This window comes from Arachis hypogaea, chromosome 10, assembly GCF_003086295.3.
Source record: "Arachis hypogaea cultivar Tifrunner chromosome 10, arahy.Tifrunner.gnm2.J5K5, whole genome shotgun sequence".
Taxonomy (NCBI): Eukaryota; Viridiplantae; Streptophyta; class Magnoliopsida; order Fabales; family Fabaceae; genus Arachis; species Arachis hypogaea.
The window spans coordinates 77812059-77832693 of NC_092045.1; the positions used below are offsets into that span (position 1 = coordinate 77812059).

Genomic DNA, 20635 nt, shown 5'->3' on the forward strand with positions numbered 1-20635 from the left:
TATATAGTAAAAAAATTTTGAGTAATAACAAATTTAATTTTTTTTATCTCTTTATTTGATATATCATTTAGTATTAGACTATTAGTAGCCTACTCATAGTGTATTTTAATGCCAAGATATCAAATAAAATTATTAATTTAGTTTAAAGAGATAAAAAAATTATGTTGAGTAAAATATATGTAACATTTAATTAAATTTTAATATACATAAAATTTTAGTTAATCCACATTATTCTTATATTGATAAATCTTCATGGATCTGTACCTTATGAGAATATGTATTATTGATAGATTAATAATATTATTGATGTGTTGAGTTTGTTGAGTTTATAAATGGTCTTCATAATATATATATATATATATATATATATATATATATATATATATATATATATATATATATATTATGTTTTATTTTATTTAGTAATAGTAGCATACTCATGGTGTATTTTAGTGTAAAGATATCAAATAGAATTATTAATTTAGTTTAAAGAGAGAAAAACTCAAAAAAAGTTATTATATATCAAATAATGTGTTTATTATTTTCTAGATTATAATACTAATATTATATCATAGAATTATTATTATTAATGTATCAACCGTATTTTAATATTTATTATTTAGATATTTAAAAATTATTTATTTAGTTTCATAATAAATAATATTTTTAAATTTGAATAATTTATTAATTAGTTTGTACTTATTATACCATATATTCAATAATTTATTAAAAAAAGAATATTAATATAATAAATAATTTTTTTAAAAAAATATCATTTAAAAAATATGGACAACTAAATTCCTAACCAATTTAAATTTAAAGACAATTAAGTTTTTGTTCATTTTTGAATCTGACACGTCAGTATTTTTTGTTCAAAATTAACAAAAAAATACTCACACAAACTACGTTGGATCACAAAAATAAAAAATAAGAACCAAAATGAATTATTTTTATAGTGAGAAATCGTATTATCATTTTAAAAAATAGACAAAAATCGAATTAATAGTTCCTCAAAATATGACTAACATCAAATTAAAAAATATTGTGAAAGAGACGAGGAGCACTAAACAAAAGTGTATATCTATTTTTTTTTTCCATTTAAATTTTTGGGGCAAAACTTGCGTTTCCTTACTCACGACGTAAAATGAGGGTCCTCTCGTCCGTTTCAGGTACACGCGTCAGCTTTTCATTTGCTTGACAGCATGTCCTTTTTTCCCTCCTTCTGCAGTTTCCTTTTTGAACAACAACAACAACACTCATAAGTTTAATTCCAACTGTACCCCTCTATATTCCATCAACTCAGTCCGCGCCATATACTTCAGAAGTGGCAAAATTGTAGTTTCGGAAGCAAAAACCAAGGGTAAACAATGGTAACGCGGGATATACACGAGGAACCGTGAACGCGCTTGTCACGTAAACTATGAAAGCAGTATTAGTACTCTACAGTGTGTAGCACTGACGAAACTTTCTTTCTTCTCTCTCTTTCTTTTTCACTTTCTGTGCAACTTCTTTTACTTTGTTGGCGACTACTTTGTTAGTCTGATAAATAAAAAGTGAGCAAAAGCTAAAGGGGCCACTCACCCATCACACCCCAAATTCTCACCAAATATTGAATCGAATTATTCCTCTGATTCCTTCCTCATCTCTTCATTTGCTTTTATAATTCATCATCCCATTCTCTTTCGCTTCTTTTTTCTCTCTTTCGTTTCTCTCTGTTTTCGTCTCTGCTGCAAAATCATAAACCGGAAATATTAGAGCTCGTCCAATGGGAGCCGTTGTTGACTGTTATCCGCCGCACGCCGGCGAGGTTGCAGTTTTGTCTCTCAACTCGCTTCCCTTAGGTTTCCGATTTCGACCTTCCGACGAAGAGCTTGTTGATTATTATCTGAGACAGAAAATCAACGGAAATGGAGAAGAAGTCTGGGTTATTCGAGAAATCGATGTTTGCAAATGGGAGCCTTGGGACTTGCCAGGTATCAATCATAGATGAAGTTTCTTTGCTTTACTAATTTTCTGCTCATGTTCCCTGTTTCTGAATTTGATGACAATAACGTGATCGTAACTTCTTTTTATTTTGTTGCAGATTTGTCGGTGATAAGAAACAAGGATCCGGAGTGGTTCTTCTTCTGTCCACAGGACCGGAAGTATCCAAATGGTCACCGGTTGAACCGAGCAACCAATCATGGGTACTGGAAGGCCACAGGAAAAGATCGTAAGATCAAGTCAGGTTCCACCTTGATTGGGATGAAGAAGACTCTGGTGTTCTACACAGGTCGTGCTCCCAAAGGGAAGAGAACCAATTGGGTCATGCATGAGTACCGCCCCACCCTCAAGGAGCTTGATGGCACCAACCCTGGACAGGTACCTGTACCTATAGTTACACATGTATATGTATGTATATCATCTTTTTATGTATGTTGTGATTTACCATTGGATCTTTGTAGAGGTTATTGGGATCTTGTATTTCATTTTATATGTTCAATTTTTTACCACTATTATCATATCCACTGCCTCCTACAGGATATGTTCAAAAATGGTATACACCAAAATCGGCCACCAAACACCGCCACCATCTATTTGTGTATAAAGATGTGTTGTTTAACTTATTTTCAATGTGCATTTTATATTTTAGCATGTATTTTATACTGGCGGTGATTTTGGTAAATATTTAACATGGTTGGGATATGTTTATTGATTCCTACAAATCTGTTTATTTGGTTTGGTTTGTAACAGAATGCGTATGTACTCTGCCGATTATTCAAGAAACAAGATGAGAGTCTTGAGGTTTCAAACTGTGATGAGGTGGAACAAACAGATTCCGCTCCCATGGCGGCCAATTACTCCCCTGAAGAAATACAGTCTGATCAGGCTCTGGCTGAAGTATCGCCGTCTCAAGTTACAGATGAGAAGCACCAGGGTGTTATCCCTGAGATCTCTGAGGAAGCGGTTTCCAACGTTATAACCTCTGCTGATTGCCATAGTGACGGATATGATGCTTGTGAAAGGCGAAATCAAGCTTTTGAACTACCTGCTGAGGTTAGATTTGACTGACTCAGTTTGAATATTTTACTGGATCATCATCGTGTTCTTTCGGGGGAAAAAATAAATCCTAAAGTCACAATGGAGAATTCTGACTACCTAGAGAATAATTTAGAGTGATTTCAATGTTCACTTGCTATGAGAATAGCAGTTTATCTTTCAGTTAGGTTTCAGTATACATTACTTTAAAATAATGTTTTTATCACGATAAAAAAATTGAGTATCTCCACTTCTCTATATGTATGGATTTATTAGTGTGTATTTTATTTATTTGAGTAACTGAATTTATGTTTCTGACAGGACATTCCGCCGTTGAATTGGGACATATTCAATGACCCCGAGGACAAGATATTTGATGACAAATTATTCTCCCCAGTCCATAGCCATATTCCACCAGAATTTTACTACCAAGCAAACAATGAGACAAATATTGCAGACATCTTAAATTCTGTCAATTGGGATGAGATCTCCTATGAGGATCCCTATAGTCAAGCACAGAACAACTTTTTTAATAATGTTAAGCAAAGTGTATCAGGTAGCGAACCAGATGCAGGGCTGACCAATATGACAGTGAGTAACAGCTCTTTTGCTATTTATATTTTGGTCATTGTATTGAGTGTGGTTCATCAACCCTGAGCAGCAGCTATATTATTTAGCATTGTTTCTTGAAAATTCTTTATAATTATAGTTCTCTGTATTCTTCAGTGCATACACCCGACGAATGTTGTTTATCCCGAGGAGGCAATTCACAGAAAGGTTGCTTTGGCAACAACTCCGCAATTTTGCAGCACCTTCACGTCTGACTTCAGTGCTGATGAGCAGAAGAGCAGTGTCGCGTTAATTCAAAACAATTCCCAGATGGCTTCTTTTCCGGATGCCAGAACAGGCCAAGTGTATAACGTATTCAATGATTATGAGCAGCCGAGAAACCTTAATACCTATGTTAGTGGTGATACTGGAATCAAGATAAGGACTCGACAAGTGCGAAATGAACAACCAGCAATGATCTTTACAGATCAAGGTAATGCAGCAAGGAGAATCCGATTGTTAAAGCAGTGTGCAAATGTCTCAAACAAGATGGCAGATGATGGGAGTCCTAAACAAGAGCATGATTCAAAACCAATAATTGCAGGGGTAAGAAGCTAATTACGTTTATTTAGCTTTGGTTTATATAAAGAATTGTCTGTGCACGTGTTCATGAGATTTGCTTTTTCGCTTTTGTAGAACAAAAACAAAACTTTCAAAAGTCACACTGCAGATAAGCATGATACTGCTAATGATCTGAATGAACGCCAGGAGAAAACTGAGTCAACTGATAAAAGAAACATGATATCTAAACTTGCAAAAGGAGGTTCTTCCATGTTGGGGTTGAAGGGATTATTGCGCAGAAGGCTTAGTTACATATCAAAGGCCTCCTCCAATTTCAAAATGTGGTCATGTGTTGTTGTGGCTTCTGCCTTTGTATTGGTCTCGTTTCTGTTCTTTGCTAACATATGGGGATATATTAACTTATGAACTTCTAGGAGATCATTCCTTTATGCGTGTAATGTGCCTCCATTTTTTTTTTCCTTTCTTTTTTTAGGGCCAGTTGTGGAGGCTTTTAGGATTGACTCCTAGATTTGTTGATAACTCTATTATGAGAGAGTATGCGTTTCAATATGTAGCTGTATAATATACTTAGTTGCTTACCTCGCTGGCTAGTAGAATTTAGATCAACACTTGTGCTACTGTTTTCTTCTCTCTTAATTACTTGCTTACTGCCTATGAATGCCAAGAAAGTTATTTGTGAAATAATGATGAGAGTTGTTCATGCTCTGATTCAATACTATGGTCCAAATTCAAGTAAGTCAAAAAGGCTCAATCCAAAGGATGGCCTTTACTGTTCACCTGACCTTCTCAAAGAGGTCGGATTCAGCTGGCAAATAACACTTATTCAAATAAGTAATTGTCTTCTCAAATCTCTCACCCACTTCTAGAAGAGGTATCCTAACAACTTTAAGATAAAGAGACGGTTATCCACCATTAGAAGTGGAAATATACCAACGGTGGTTATTAGATGATCACTATAAATACACTGACACACTCAGGTAAACCTAAGTTCCAATACATTTGAATCTGCTTAACCCCTTACTGACTTAGGCATCAGAGTGTCTTTGCAGGTACCACCTTCCATTTCTTCAAACTCACAACTCGAACGGCAGTTCCCAAACGTAAATCAGGTCGGAGACCACCTTCTTCTAACGTTTGGGTCTTCCCTTCAAGCCCAATCCATCTATCTCAGGTTACCCACGTAACATTGGCGCCATTATCGAGGACATGGTAGATCAACTCATAATGGCGGATGACCAGAACGAGAATGGATATACTGTATCGGAATCTGAGCAAGAGCATCAAGATGCAGTCAACAATGATAGAGCAATAACATTTCTGCAAAGAGCGGACAGACAACATATAGAAGGCCCCTCAGGCGTTCAAGATTCAAGAAGAATCTCCTCTGGGATGCATGAGGCAGAGAAGGAGGGACAACCTCACGCTGCCGATCTCATGGGGCTGCTAAATGGCCACCAAGGACGGCTAGAACAGTTGGAACAAGAACTGGAACGATTGCAAGAAGCGGAGAGAAACCTAAGGAGAGAACTTGAGCGATGAAAAGAGCTTGAAGAAAAGCTTTTGAGACTAGAATCCAACCTCCGAGATAAAAGTTCTCGCGTTGACCGAGAAGACATCCCATTGGGGGGAGAAGATCTGTTCAGTGAAGACATCATGAGGGCAAAAGTTCCAAGAAATTTCAAAAGCCCTGACATGGGTCTGTACGACGGGACCATCGACCCAAAACACCACCTCAGCAACTTCAAAAGTCGGATGTATCTAGCCGACGCCTCTGATGCTACCCGCTGCAAAGCCTTTCCAACGACTTGACAAAGGCGGCGATGAAGTGGTTCGATAGCCTCCACCCCAAGTCGGTCACCAGCTTCGACGACCTCTCGCGTAAGTTCCTTATGCGGTTTTCAATATAGAAGGACAAAGTCAAACACGCACCTAGTCTCCTAGGAGTAAAATAGGAGGTTGGAGAATGTCTGAAAGATTACATGGAAATGTTCAACAAGGCGTGCCTAGAAATTCAGGACCTGCTACTGAAGCAGTAATAATAGGTCTTGTCAATGGACTTCAAGAAGGACTTTTCTCGCAGTCCATCTCCAAGAGACACCCAGACCTCTTTGAGCGATGTACAAGAAAGAGCCGAAAAGTACATCAATATGGAGAAAAATGTCAGACTGCGGAAACTGAGTTGGCGATCCGAGCACCCTAACTCATCAAGGGAAAAGGAGAGGGAGCCCAAGAAGAAAGAAGAAGTCGAGTCCGAAAGGCCCATAAGATATCATTCTTACACTCCCCTACGAGTCTCCCTAGTCGACGTTTACAGGAAAATCTATCACACTGAAAAGCTACCTCCTTCTCGGACTATCAAGAACAAGAAGGGGGGAAATCGTAGTGAATACTGTGAATATCACAAGTTATATGGGCACTCTACCAATGATTGTTACGACTTAAAAAATGTGATAGAAAAGTTGGCCATGGAAGGTCGGCTTGACAAATATCTCATGGAAAGGTCGAACAATCATGGAAAGAGGAAACGAGATTAGGAAGGTTGGAGAGATCCCCCACCACGGACCCCGGAACGACATGTACATATGATCTCGGGAGGGTTTGCTGGCGGTGGACTTACCAAATCATCTCGTAAAAGACATCTGAAGGAAGTTTACTAAGTCGGGAGTGAACTACCCGACCTCCCAACCATCTCTTTCACCAAAGAAGACGGGCAAGGCATTGTCCCCAGGCATGACGATCCGGTGGTAATTACCATGATCCTCGCCAACACTCATCTACATAGAACCCTTGTGGATCAAGGAAGCTCCGCAGACATCCTGTTCAAGCCAGCATTTGATAAGTTGGGATTGAACGAAAAGGAGTCAAGGCATACCCTGACACCCTCTACGTATTAGGGGACACACCAATAAAACCACTGGGATTCATACCCCTACATACAACTTTTGGAAAGGGGATGAAATCCAAGACTCTGAGCATCGAATTTATTGTCGTCGATGTGGGTTCGACTTATAATGCCATGATAAGTAGAATGACCCTAAATCGGATTAGAGCAATGGTATCTACCCCCCATCTTTGCATGAAATTTCCAACACCAGAGGGATTAGAATTGCAACCATCAGGGGTGATCAGAAGCTGGCGAGAAAGTGTTACAACGAAAGCCTAAACCTGAGGGGTAAAGGCAAGGAAGTGAACACCATTAAGCTCGGAGGCATCCGAGTTAAAGAAAAATTGCGACCACAGCCCGGAGGGAAGATCGAAGAAGTACAAATCATGCAAGAGGACGAAAAAATACCAATATAGGAGCCAATTTAAAAGGAAATTTGAAGCAGAAGCTGATAAGGCTCCTACAAGAAAATTCTGACCTCTTCGCCTGGAAGGCTTCCGACATGCCCGAGATAGATTCCGAGCTCTTGATGCATAAATTGTCGGTATACTCAGGATCCTGACCTGTTCAACAAGGAAGTCAGAAGTTCCTCTACAAGAATATCATTAACAGGTATGGAATTTCCCATTCCATCACCATGGATAATGGTACCCAGTTCACCGACTCTACATTCAGAAACTTCGTAGCCAGTATGAAGATTAAACAACAGTTCACCTCGGTTGAACATCCCCAAGCAAATGGGCAAGCAGAGGCAGCCAATAAAGTCATGCTGGCCGGATTGAAGAAAAGGCTTGAAAATGCAAAGGAGGCTTAGGCTGAGGAACTCCCTCAAGTGTTATGGTCCTATCGAATCACACCTCAATCAGCTACTGGAGAAACACCCTTCCGACTCGCTTATAGTATAGAAGCCATGTTACTAGTTGAAGTCAACGAGCAAAGTCCAAGGGTGAGGTTCTATGATGAGGTCGGTAATATTCAGGCACATAAAGAAGAACTCGAGCTACTCCCTGAATTCCGAGAACAGGTCTAGATAAGGGAAGCTTAGTTGCTCATGGTTTAGAGAGAAAACTAGGATTCGTAAAAACTGTAAATAACGGAATGAAGTAGAAGAGAAGAGATGGACCCGAAGGGCTGATTTTCTTTTCCCTTTTATATTTAATCCTAATTAATATAAAATATATTTCCTAAAACTAAATAATATCTTTTCTTAATTATAAAAGAAATAAAAGTTTAAATCAAAATTAATTTAATTGATCCGTGCAACCTTTGGACGTGAATGGGGACCACTTGGGTTAGAAGAGTTGACGCTGAACTTGAAGGGAGTCAAGTTCGGCGTGGAGTGCTCGCATACATCCCTTGCATCTTTTGAGTTGGCGCCGAACTTGAATAACCTCAAGTTTGGCGTGTAGATGGCAGAAGAGCTTCTCTTGGAGCGTTGATGATGGCGCTAAACTTGAAGAACTTCAAGTTCGGCGTGGAGGAGGCAGCGTGTTTCTTCTGGTGAGTCCTTGTGTTGGCGCCGGCGTGGAGATGGCAGCGTGCATCCTTCATTGGAAACTTGAGTGTGGCGCCAAACTTGAGTAACCTCAAGTTTGGCGCCGTGAAGGCCAAACTTAATGGAAGAAAAGGGTATACTATTATATATCGTTGGAAAGCTCTAAAAGTTAGCTTTTCAATAACGCTATAATCACGTCAATTGGACCTCTATAGCTCAAGATATTTCTGTTTGAGTGCAAGGAGGTCGGGGTTGATAGCACCATTTGCTTTCTTCCTTTTCTGCTACAAAACTCCGTCAAATCCATTCGAATGCTACCTGAAATAAACAGAAATTGCAAACAACTCAAAGTATCATTCATAGTGGCTAAGGGTAATTAAATCTTGATTAAACTCAATAATTTGAATGCAAATTCACTAGGAAAAGATAGGAAAGATACTCATGCATCAGGTACCACCCCCACCTCCTCACAAGGAATTCGGACAGGCGGCACCTCAGCACATCAAGTCGGACGCTGCCACCCAAAGGGATCTGGACCTCACCATCAGGGCCAAATTAGTGTTTCAGGTAACCCTCGAAACAACTATTTTATTTTTAAAATAATTTATTTTGATATAAATACATATAATGTTTATTATACTTTATCTTTAAAAATTATATTTTATTAATTTATCGTATAAAATAGATCCGATAAAATATTAGAATAAATTCGGGTCTAATAAAATCCGATATGATCCCATCCATACCCCTTGCATCTAGGAGAGTTCTACTTATTGGAGTTCTTTTCTTGTTGGATTTCTTTTTTTTTTTGTTAGGTGGATTGGACAACCCCCAATCCTAGATACAATACACATCTGTATACTCCTCACACACTTACCAAATTTTTTTTCTCAATTGCAGTCAGTAGAAGTTGAACCCGAGACCTTTGAGATGAAGAAGAGGAGATATGTCATGTGAAAAAAAAGGCTCATTCGCCTTGTTGGATTTCTTTTCTTGTGCACACCACATAATTTCCCTTTTTTTTTGTAGAACATAATATTCCTTTTTACAAAATGATAAAGACTAGGAAAACCACAGTCCACAGTCCACAGCCCAGTTTCACCCATGCTCAGACCCCCAAAAAGGCCTATTCATTCCCGTTACTGGACTTCTCCCACAACCACATGGTCGAGTCCAACCCAAGCCAGCCACTGACCCAAAAAAAAAAACCCAAGCCAGCCATCTCCACCCCTCTCTGCTGCCTCACTGCTCCTCTTGACAACAAAAGTTCATGCTACACCACCTTCAACATACTTTCAGTAAGTTATCACAATAACAATAGCTCCCACAGAATATCTATATTTACGTACATATTTGTCTCTTTATCCTATAACTGATAATTCACCATAAACAAATGGAATAGACTCATGTGACTTTTTTTTTTTTTTGGTGTTATTACAATTTGGTTGCCAATAAATAAATACAAAAATTATAAAATGGGAGAGGTTCATAAAATTTTAGACAGCACCATGGAACTGTGTGTGACGGTCATAGCTCCAGCAAATGCTTTGCCTAATTGATAATGATAGTATTGTTTTGGTCTCCGATTCAAAACTCATAAACACGAGTAAATCCTGGAACTATGGATCCTCTTGTAGCTGTTGTCGTGTTCCTTCTTCTCTCGCCCACTTCAGCTGTGTTCACCTCAGAGGATGAACTCTATGCCCAACAGATCCTAAGCGCTGCTCGCAACGACAAAGACTGGTTGGTTTTGGTGAGAAGGCAGATTCATCAATTCCCCGAACTCGCATTCCAAGAGCACAACACTAGTGCTCTTATTCGCAGGGAACTCGATATTCTTGGAATACACTACAACTTCCCCTTCGCCAAAACCGGTGTCGTTGCCCAAGTTGGCAATGGTTCTCGTCCTGTCATCGCTATTCGTGCTGACATGGATGCTCTTCCCTTGCAGGTAAGTATCTTCTTGATTTGACCTCTAACGTGTTTTGTATCTTTGACTTCGGTTCATGTTTGGAGATGGTTAATTAAATTAGGAGCTTGTTAATTGGGAGTATGCGAGTAAAATTGAAGGCAGAATGCATGCTTGTGGACACGATGCTCATACCACAATGCTTCTTGGTGCCGCAAAGTTGCTCAATCAGCGCAAGGATCAATTTCAGGTTCTTCTCAGACTCTCATTTTGCTGCAATTTTCGGTTACAATGCTATACTGAAAGTTAACAAGTTTCTTAGTGTTGGAACTTAACAGTTTCCAACATCCCATCACTATGCAATAGATGTGAGATTTTGAATTATAAGTATTTAGCATTACTCAATCTGGATATTAGGTAGTGAGTTTTCCTTTGACGTGACATTTTAAGACAAGTTAAGAAAGATGTCATTACACGTTTCTTCTGTTTGTGTATTTGAGGGTCTCAAACATGCATACTGGGCAAAATCTTTTATTTGAAACACTTTTCTACTTATTTGGTATAAAGGGAACTGTGAAGTTTGTTTTCCAACCTGCTGAGGAGGGAGCTAGAGGTGCAAAGCAAGTGATAGAAGATGGAGGTCTTCTAGATGCAGAAGCAATATTTGGTGTTCATATTGATGCTTTGACACCTACCGGAGCAATAGCATCTATTGCAGGGCCTTTTACAGCTGCCGGATGCAGCTTTGAGGCGAAAATTGTTGGAATAGGCGGTCATGCCGCATTTCCTCATCAAAGTGTGGATCCGTTGCTGGCTACATCATTTGCAATTTTAGCACTGCAACAGCTTGTCTCGAGGGAAAGCGATCCCCTTCAAAGTTTAGTATGTGCTAATCTCTATCTTGACTTTCAAAAGCAGATCTATCAATAACATTAAATTGTAACAAATTTGAATTGGATGCCATCACTTCAAATCTCAGTTAAGCAATGGATATACCTACAGGTCCAGTGAAAAGAAAAAATTGTTCCTCTAACAGGTCCTGGCTTATGCTATTTCAATTGTAAAGACTTTCAAGTTTCAGCCATATAGCGATTGTAGATGAACTACATAAGATGATAAGAAAAGCTTGTAAAAATGTAAATGAATTCTGACCATTATATGTTGGCCACAGGTAATATCAATAGCATTTGTCAAAAGTGGGACTGCATTAAATGTGATCCCATCTCATGTAAAATTTGGAGGCACTCTGAGGGTTCAGACAACTGAAGGGTTGCACCATTTTAGACAGCGAATAAAAGAGGTATGCATCATAGCCAATTTGGAAACTTTAACAAGTTTCTGCACAATTCTATCATCTGTATTTTCCATTATCTGTGTGTCATGAGGTTGGTTTCCCTTAGATTCTTAGAGTTGCATCTTTTTTCCAAGTGAGCAGAGGAAGAGGGTGTATCTTTATTTCATAGAAGAATCTACAGTTAGCATAAAGTCATCTGAATAGTCTTAATTGGTATTTCTTGCTACCTGTTGCAATGTTCAGTTATGGCATTCCATATGCTTTTACTTTCCCAATAAGTATATAATCAGGCATTCAATTGAAGCCAATTAACTATTGCCTAGTAACGTGGATTTGCAACAAATCTCCGATTCTATCTGCGACGTTTAGCCACATAGCAATTCACACATAACGTACCTCCTTATCTTCTGCTTGCTCATCTTCCCGCATCGGTTTAGATTTTAATGCAGTTTATTTGGCTTTGTTCGAACTTCTCTGTTTACGGTCAGATGATATTAAACATGACACCCATGTATTTGTAAAGTATACGCTAACCTCTCCCAAGATTTGGATTATGTGACACTTGGCATCCTCCTTCAGGTAATTATTATAGGCATGACAAATCAAAGGGTTGTGTATAATATCACTTAATCTCAATGGAGAATGGTGTAGGTTATCCTAAATGGTCTTGTTCTGAAAAAGTTGTTTCAACATTTGTTGTTGGGAAATACACTTGCAGGTTATTGAGGGACAGGCAGCTGTGCACAGATGCAGTGCGCATGTTGATTTCAAAGACGGAAGCTTCCCGCCATATCCTGCAGTGGTCAATGACAAAGGTTTGCATCAGCATGTCGAAAGAGTCGGCCAACTTCTGCTCGGTCCAGGAAATGTGCATGCAGCCAAGAGAGTGATGGCAGGCGAAGACTTTGCATTCTATCAAGAAGTGATTCCGGGAGTGATGTATAGCATTGGAATCAGAAATGAGAAAGTGGGAGCAACTTACTCCCCACATTCTCCTTATTTCTTCCTAGACGAGGAAGCTCTTCCAATAGGGGCCGCAATGCATGCTGCTGTTGCTGAGTTGTACTTGAAAAACTATAATGTTCGGTAACATTCATCTTATTGGTGCCACTTCATGCATATCTCATATAAGTTAGTTCAATTGTTATGCTACACAGATAGAGGGAGCGGTTTTGGAAACAATGGAGTTCTCTTTAATGTATATTGAACTGACCACATTGTCATGGTCCTTGTTCCTTTTTTTTTGGATAGTTAGAAAGCCAGACTCTGAATGCGGCCCTCCTTATTCCTTTTTACTTTTGGTTCAAAGTCCAAAAAAATAAAGACCATTCTTGATTTAAATTTAGTCCGCATCATTGTATAGTGGTCTCTCCAAGGATCTTCAGCTATCAATGCTTTAAGGACATCGAAAATAATGCCAAACCAAGAACGTTGCGTTTCGGCGTCAGGGACTATGCCAACGTCGCAAGAAAAGTGGCTCCAACAAGGTGAATTATACGGTAAAGATCTAAGTTTACAGATCTTTTTTTTTATGGGATGAAAAAAAGATTGAAAAAGCTAGGACTCACATTTTGAACATCAATAAAATAATAAAAAATAACTATAAAAGGAATTTATATTCTCTCTCTATACAACTTTTTTTTATGAGATAAAAAAGAGATTGAAAAAGTTAGGACCTATATTTTGAACATTAATAAAATAATAAAAAATAACTGTAAAAGGAATTTATAATTCTCTCTCTATATATATACAACTTCAATATGTATAGTAGAGTGTCTCCTCGAACAATTGCCTTAGCACCCAACTGCTACACTCTCTGCCATTGCCATCGTTCTCTCCAAAAGGTCCAAACCTTGGCTGCCCAAAACATCCTCCCCAAGATCCTGATTTTATGTTTCCCCAATCCCCACCTACGTCAAAATCATAAATCTTAATGACTCTTCACACTGACGTACTGATTTTGCAGTAAAATATGCTGGAGCACCTAAAACATTTCCCAGAATTTATATCTGCAATTTAGTAGTTGGAATTTGGAAAGAGATATACGAGCAAATCAAGCAAGACATGGAATTAAAAGCAACATAATGTGCAAAATGATGAGTCATCTCCACGTGTTATCAAACATACTTTGCCGGCACACTTGGTTTGGCATTGTTCCCAAAATATGCAGTAATCAAGTGAAGCTTTTCAAACGGCCTGCACTGTTTAAATAGTATAGTTTGAAAAAGATGATCAAATTTACCTAACCAATTCATGCATCACTTTACATTACTCTAGCAGTCTAACTACATGCAATACAATACGCTTCGGTACAAAAACGAATATGCGGTGTGCAGCACGATACATGTAAAATATTTGATGTGAAAAATATACATCTGACCTTTTTAGTACGCAAATGAATTAAAATAGACAAAAAATTCACATATAGTTGTTTTGATGTAAAATTAATAGATAATAATTGTTAAACGATGGATTTAGTCAAATTTATCAAATCATCTACTGATTCTTGATTATCAACATCACATAAAAATAATTATTAGATGATGATTTAGTCAAATTTATCAAATCATCTAATAATTCTTAGTTATCATCATCAAATAAAAATAAATGTATATGAGTTTTCGCCATTAACATATAGTACGCGTAAATTGGTACGTGTTACCTAATTGGTAAATTTATGTAATTATGATCCATTATTTGCAAATTGTATTAGAAAAACTATTTATTTTAATATTTTGAGTGTTAATTTCGTGAAAACTGCTCAAATATAACATAGTTGAATTAGTATTGATATAAAAGCACACAGAAAGAGACATTTTATAATCCAATCCATTCTAATGAAGGTGCAATGAAATGAAATGAAGGAAGATTCAGAGAACTAGGAAAGGGATATGTTTAGAGAACAGAAAGGTCAGAAACAACCCATGTGATGGCTCAACAGTTTGTTCATTTGTTGTTGTATCAGTTGTAGTTGTAGACCCAAATTGTAAAGGCATTTCTCAGATCCCAGTGTTTCATCCATCCCAACGATTCCATATGTCATGAAAATAAGAAATGCGTTGCTTAAGCTCTAATTCCTGTGGGAAAAGAGAATACTTAAACAGTTAATCTCATTTTCAAAGTATCATAATATATCATCAGTCATAACATTTCACTCATTTCATTTGTTTATGATCAAATTTAATTTCAATTTGCAATGAAATCATAACTACTAAATATTGCCGCGGAGATTATATATATATTTTAGCATTTCATAGAAATTAAACCCATTTTTTCATGTATAAATCTAATGTTACCATTTATAGACAGCAACCGAATATCTTTGATTGGTCACATGTTACAAGAAGTTTAAGCTTTGAGTAGAATAAAAACTAAAATGTATTGGCAATTTCATGTGCACTCATTTTCATTTGATTAGAGGAATTCATCTTATTATTAAAATTCGAGTCATGAATAACTTAAATGCTTCTTAAATTTGAAAATCTGGTGGAATAAACAAGAGAAAGAACAAATTTGGCGGGAATATTTTTTTTTCCCAGAGGGTTCTAACTCGTGAGCGGTGAGCCAACAGTTTTGAAAGGTTACCCTTATCCTGTTTGTTCTCACTTCTCAGAGAAAGATTCCCAGCAAATATTAGATTAATCAAAATTACATGCTTCAAAAGAAATAAGTTACAATTCTCTTATTGGATTCACCCTAGGTCCTCACTTCAAGGCTTATTAGTTGTCACCCCCTGCTAACTGCAGCATAACCTGATCCAACTTCGAATTTAAAAGTGTTTTTATGACATGGAATGCACACGGTACATCTTTAATTTTTTTAGCCTAAGTGGCAGGTTATCATTTGCTTATCAGTTTAATAATTCTATACCTATTTTTGTGGATCTGAAAAAATGCCAATATCAAAGAGTAACTATACATGTATCTTATATTATACACTAAACCAACTTACACTTCTGTTCCATCAAATTAATGTGATACTATTTTAATACTAATCAAATTTTAAATTTGTTCGACATATGATATAAAATGAGACGTCACACACACACTTATCTATATTAGTTAAAATTTATATTAATTAAAATTATCATAAGATTCAGAGTAGGTACTCATGCTAAAGATCTATATCTAGATAGTAGTAAGGTAATACACAAAACAAAGCTTTTCCAGGTTGTCCTAAAGGGGTGCCACACATACACACATGCCATGCATGTCTGACAAAGTGACACTTCACAACTTTGTCATGAAAAATCTACCAGTCGGTGGGTAACAAAGAGTATTATCATTTCCAAAGCTTTATTGATTTACCATTATATTAACCTCCCTCTCTATTTCTATAAATACGACTCTTCTCTTTACATTACAATTTGTTCTTTGTGCAGCTACACGTGCTTTGAATAACTTAGTTTAGCTTTATACCATCTAACATACTCCTACCCCTTCCTTGTAATATAAATCTTCTTCTTTGTAGCTGTTAGCCCTCTTCATCTCTTTTATTTTTAGGCCCCTCAGAACTGCAATTTCATTTCCCATTTCCCATTGATAAAGCAAATGAGTGAGGAAGGAAAACAGGTTAGCCTTCTTTCTTGCCATTCTGGTTTCTTAGGCTATGTTTGAATCTTGAAAACATAAATCAAATACAAAAAGAATTGTGCTTTTTGTTTATATATACTTCTCTAGGTGGATAAAAAATCAAGCCAATTACGTTTATATATACTGCTTATTTGTCGTTTTAGCCATCAAATTAATCAATAGGTATTTATTTCTAAATGCTTTTGTATTTCAACATTTATTTTATATGATAGTTGATTTAGTAGCTGATTTTTGGTATAAAAATAGCATGTATTTTTTTTTTTTTAATAGATTAACTGGTTTTTATTCTCTCTTTCTTTGGCCTTGGGTAGGAACAACCACCTAAGGGTGAGTCTAAGCCAAAGGAAAAGCCAGCAGAGGAGAAGAAAGAAGAGAAGCAAGAGGCGAAACCACCATCTCCATGTGTATTGTTTGTGGACTTGCATTGTATGGGATGTGTCAAGAAGATTGAGAGATACGTTATGAAAATGAAAGGTTAGTTATCTCATCTTTCTGTCACCCTTTCTCTTTGCATTTGATTCCAGATACATACATACCATGCATATGCTTGTCCACTCCTCATGGTTTTCATGTGTTTATCTTCTAATAGGTATTGAGGGAGTGGTGATTGATATGGCTAAAAATGAAGTGACCATAAAGGGAATAGTGGAGCCTCAAGCAATTTGCAACATAATTACTAAGAAAGCAAAGAGAAGAGCCAATGTTATATCTCCATTGCCTCTAGCAGAAGGAGAGGCAGCACCAGAAGTTGTTACTTCTCAGGTAAATTGTTATTTGTTAGTCCGTCTATTCTCTTTATCTGTCATAAAAATTTGATACATTGCTTCGAGGATATACCAAACTTTTATGTCAATAAATTAATAATTTGTAACTGGTTGCCGTTTCAGGTTAGTGCTCCAGTTTCTGTGGAACTTAACGTGAACATGCACTGTGAGGCCTGTGCTGAGCAACTCAAGAAAAAGATACTCAAAATGAAAGGTATACCAATTATGTGTGTGCCTCTTCATTTCAATGTGTGGGATATCTTTTTTGTAATACTTGTAAGTTGTAACTGAGAAAGGACGGATAGATAGGAAGGAAAAGAAATTAATACTTGTTTGTTAGTGATTAAAATTTGGTGGAGCCAATGTAGTTCTGCTATTGGTGGAGCCACTTAAAGGTGAGGATATGAATCATCAATTTTGGATTTTTGATTGTCAATTCTTTCATACACTTCTTTTAGGCCAGAGTACCGAGTCAGCAATTATTTAGTACCCATGTTTCAATGTCTGGGCATCCCCAAAAAGATAAAGGATGAAATTTCCATCACTACCTATCCATCAAAAAGTGATATAACCTTGTTGCTTCACTAGAATTTCTATGCCACAGTGGTGACAAGACTTTATCTGCATCTAAGTCACTCAGATGGAACATAATAACCTCATGGGATCCATGATCCACCTAACAAATTTCAATTTTGAACCCTTCTTTTCATGAACAATGTTGTCTGTAATATGTGGCCTAACAAATTAATAATCATGCATTATATGTGACATGCAATAATCGGTGTTGCATATCTTATTCAGTACTCATTAAATAAGTTGGTGAAATCATTCTCTTGTCTTGTGTATGAATATTGATTATGGTTATAAACATGTACTCGTCATTATTGAATAACTGTGTTTGTCTAAGTAGGAGTTCAAGCGGCAGTGACAGAATTTAGTACTGGGAAGATTACAGTGACTGGGACAATGGACGCGAACAAGCTAGTGGATTATGTCTATAGATGCACCAAGAAGCAAGCCAAGATAGTTCCCCAGCCAGAACCTGAACCAGAGAAGAAGAAAGAAGAAAGTAAAGAAGCCGCGAAACCCGTAGAAGAAGAGGCTAAACTTGAAGAAGAGAAGCCAGCAGCAGAGGAAGCCAAGAAAGAAGAGAATGGTTGTGAAGACAAGAATAATAATAGTGATAATAAAGAAGCAGAAAAGGGTGGTGGTGGTGGTGGTAATGAAGTGCAAGAAGAAGAAGAAGAATCCAAGAAAGGAGATGAGATTATTGACGTTGATGAGGAAGAAGGTATGAAGAAGATGATGCACTATTATCAGCCATTTTATGTCATTGAACGGATTCCACCCCCTCAACTCTTCAGTGATGAGAACCCAAATGCATGCTGCATTTCATAAACAAGAGAGCAATATATACACACACATAGTATAATTGGTTCAAACTTCAAACTCATCTTTGTAAGTACTAAGTACCACTCATATGTACGAGGAATTTTAGTGTTGAGTTGCTTGATGGAAAGTGTCAAATAGATAATATATGTGCTCTTTTTTATGCTGTACACTATATTTATTATTACTAATTACATATAATAATATTGTACAAATGCTTCCTAGTTCTTTTCAGCTTGATTGATCAATGTATTTCCTAATCACTTGTATAGATAATTGATTAATGATCATGACTATGCAAAAATGGGAAGGATGTCACAGATAAGCATACAAAATTCTATAAGTTGCGTGTCCCACTTCTGTTCATATAATTATATATATTCTATTAAGAGAGAACACAAAAAAAACGTGAACCTACCATAACAGAGGAATGGGATAATAGAGTTTGAACATCCATCTTCGCTCTATTTGTTTAATGAATTTCTCAGTAAACGGAAAAAGAATAGTAACATATATTCCTTCACGAAAATGAACGTGGCTTCACATAGTAGATAGAGGACCGACCCACTGAATATAAGGTTTGAATAATCTCTAAATGTGACCCATATTCTAACGCGGTAGAGGTTTTGGCCATGGTGAAATTAAACCACGCCATGTGAATTGTCTCTAATTTGTCTCCGTCATCGAAATACATCATTTGGTTACACTTGTCATTAATTGGCTAATTGCCTTCCTTGCATTGGATTCTGGAAAATGGAAGACACTGTATGGTAAAAGCTACCTAAGTTGAGAAAAACAATCAAAATTAGAAATTATTCAGATCCCCACAGTCATGGAACTTGTTTGGATGCGTCCAAAGCATGAAAAGAAAAAGAATTGAATAAAGATGTAATTATAGAGCTATGAGACACGCACTTACTATAAAATATAACAAAAAATTGTTATTCACACCCAGAAATCGATCACTTTGTATTTCTATATAAATATATGTATTATTTCACTTATCAATATATTATCAATATATTGTGTTTTAATATATATTTATGCGGATGGTTAATTTTTAGTATATATATAGCTGTTGAAAAAATCTAAAACTCAGACAAGAATTTATCTAATAAAAGTATCAAAATAATTTTTTTACAACTTGTACAATTAATTAAGTAACACCAAAGGTACTCCAAACAAATACAATGACAGAAATTAAATAATCAGACACCATAATTTTTATTGTAAAAAAACTCTTAAAAATGGACAAAAAAATATGAAAATAATGGGTACACAATCAGTCTTCCTAGTATCATTATAGAATTTCAACAATCAACATAATACATTATCAAAACTGATGGAATCAACATAAACCTTTCACAAAGTGAGTATCTCAAATCAAAAAAGAAAGAAGACAATATAACTAGCAAGTTATATCCTAATGTTCATCTCTAAATAAGCAATAACACATTAAAATTTCCTAAGATTGGAGCAAGTTTACCAATTCAATGAGTTCAAAATGCATTGTCCATTTTTTCCAATTTCTTTTTCTCCTTGCTAAAGCTCTTTTCTCTCCTCTATGTATTCCTTTTTCTTTGATTGGATGCTCTCTCTCTCTCTTTCTCTCTCTCTCTCTTCAAGAATGAAACTTCACTGCAGGTAAACTCTTAGTCATCATATCTGAATCATTATCAGCATTGTGGATCTTCTCAAGTACATATGACTTCATCTCAAGCGTTTGACATATCGAATGATACCTCACCTCTATGTACTTTGATCTAGAATGAAATGTCGAATTCTTGTTGAGATAGATAGTACTTTGACTGTCACAAAATAATACAAACTTTTCTTGATTGATACCCAACTCTTGTAGAAATTTCTTCATCCAAAAGATTTCCTTAGAAACATCAACAACAACAATGTATTCTACCTCTATAGTAGATAAAGCAACACATTTCTGAAATCGGGATTTCCATGACAAAGCTCCGCCTGCAAAAGTCATCATATAACTAGAAGTAGATTTTCTTGAATCAAGATCCCTAGCCATATTTGCATCTGTGTAATCATCCAATACAGGTTGACCACTCCCAAAGCATAAACAAACTCTGGAAGTACCATTAAGGTATTTGAGAATCGACTTCACTACTTATCAGTGTTCTTTGTCAGGATTAGAG

General features: G+C 36.6%; 3 protein-coding genes across 3 annotated transcripts; all 3 read left to right on the plus strand.

Annotated features, from left to right (window-relative positions):
- The first annotated feature begins 1287 nt into the window (after nucleotides 1-1287).
- Nucleotides 1288-4830, plus strand: LOC112715725 (protein NTM1-like 9). The gene is made up of 6 exons (XM_025767538.3): nucleotides 1288-1973; nucleotides 2084-2361; nucleotides 2734-3036; nucleotides 3340-3609; nucleotides 3745-4173; nucleotides 4264-4830. The coding sequence occupies exons 1-6, from the start codon at nucleotides 1766-1768 to the stop codon at nucleotides 4552-4554; spliced, it is 1779 nt and encodes a 592-aa protein (XP_025623323.1). The 5' UTR covers nucleotides 1288-1765; the 3' UTR covers nucleotides 4555-4830.
- A 4934-nt stretch (nucleotides 4831-9764) lies between these two features.
- Nucleotides 9765-13072, plus strand: LOC112715727 (IAA-amino acid hydrolase ILR1-like 5). Its single transcript, XM_025767539.3, has 5 exons — nucleotides 9765-10479; nucleotides 10562-10687; nucleotides 11005-11319; nucleotides 11609-11737; nucleotides 12450-13072. Exons 1-5 carry the CDS (start codon nucleotides 10150-10152, stop codon nucleotides 12819-12821), a joined length of 1272 nt encoding a protein of 423 aa, XP_025623324.1. The 5' UTR covers nucleotides 9765-10149; the 3' UTR covers nucleotides 12822-13072.
- A 3027-nt stretch (nucleotides 13073-16099) lies between these two features.
- Nucleotides 16100-18710, plus strand: LOC112715728 (heavy metal-associated isoprenylated plant protein 9). The gene is made up of 5 exons (XM_025767540.3): nucleotides 16100-16302; nucleotides 16635-16797; nucleotides 16913-17085; nucleotides 17211-17301; nucleotides 17998-18710. Exons 1-5 carry the CDS (start codon nucleotides 16282-16284, stop codon nucleotides 18483-18485), a joined length of 936 nt encoding a protein of 311 aa, XP_025623325.1. The 5' UTR covers nucleotides 16100-16281; the 3' UTR covers nucleotides 18486-18710.
- The last annotated feature ends 1925 nt before the right edge of the window (nucleotides 18711-20635 follow it).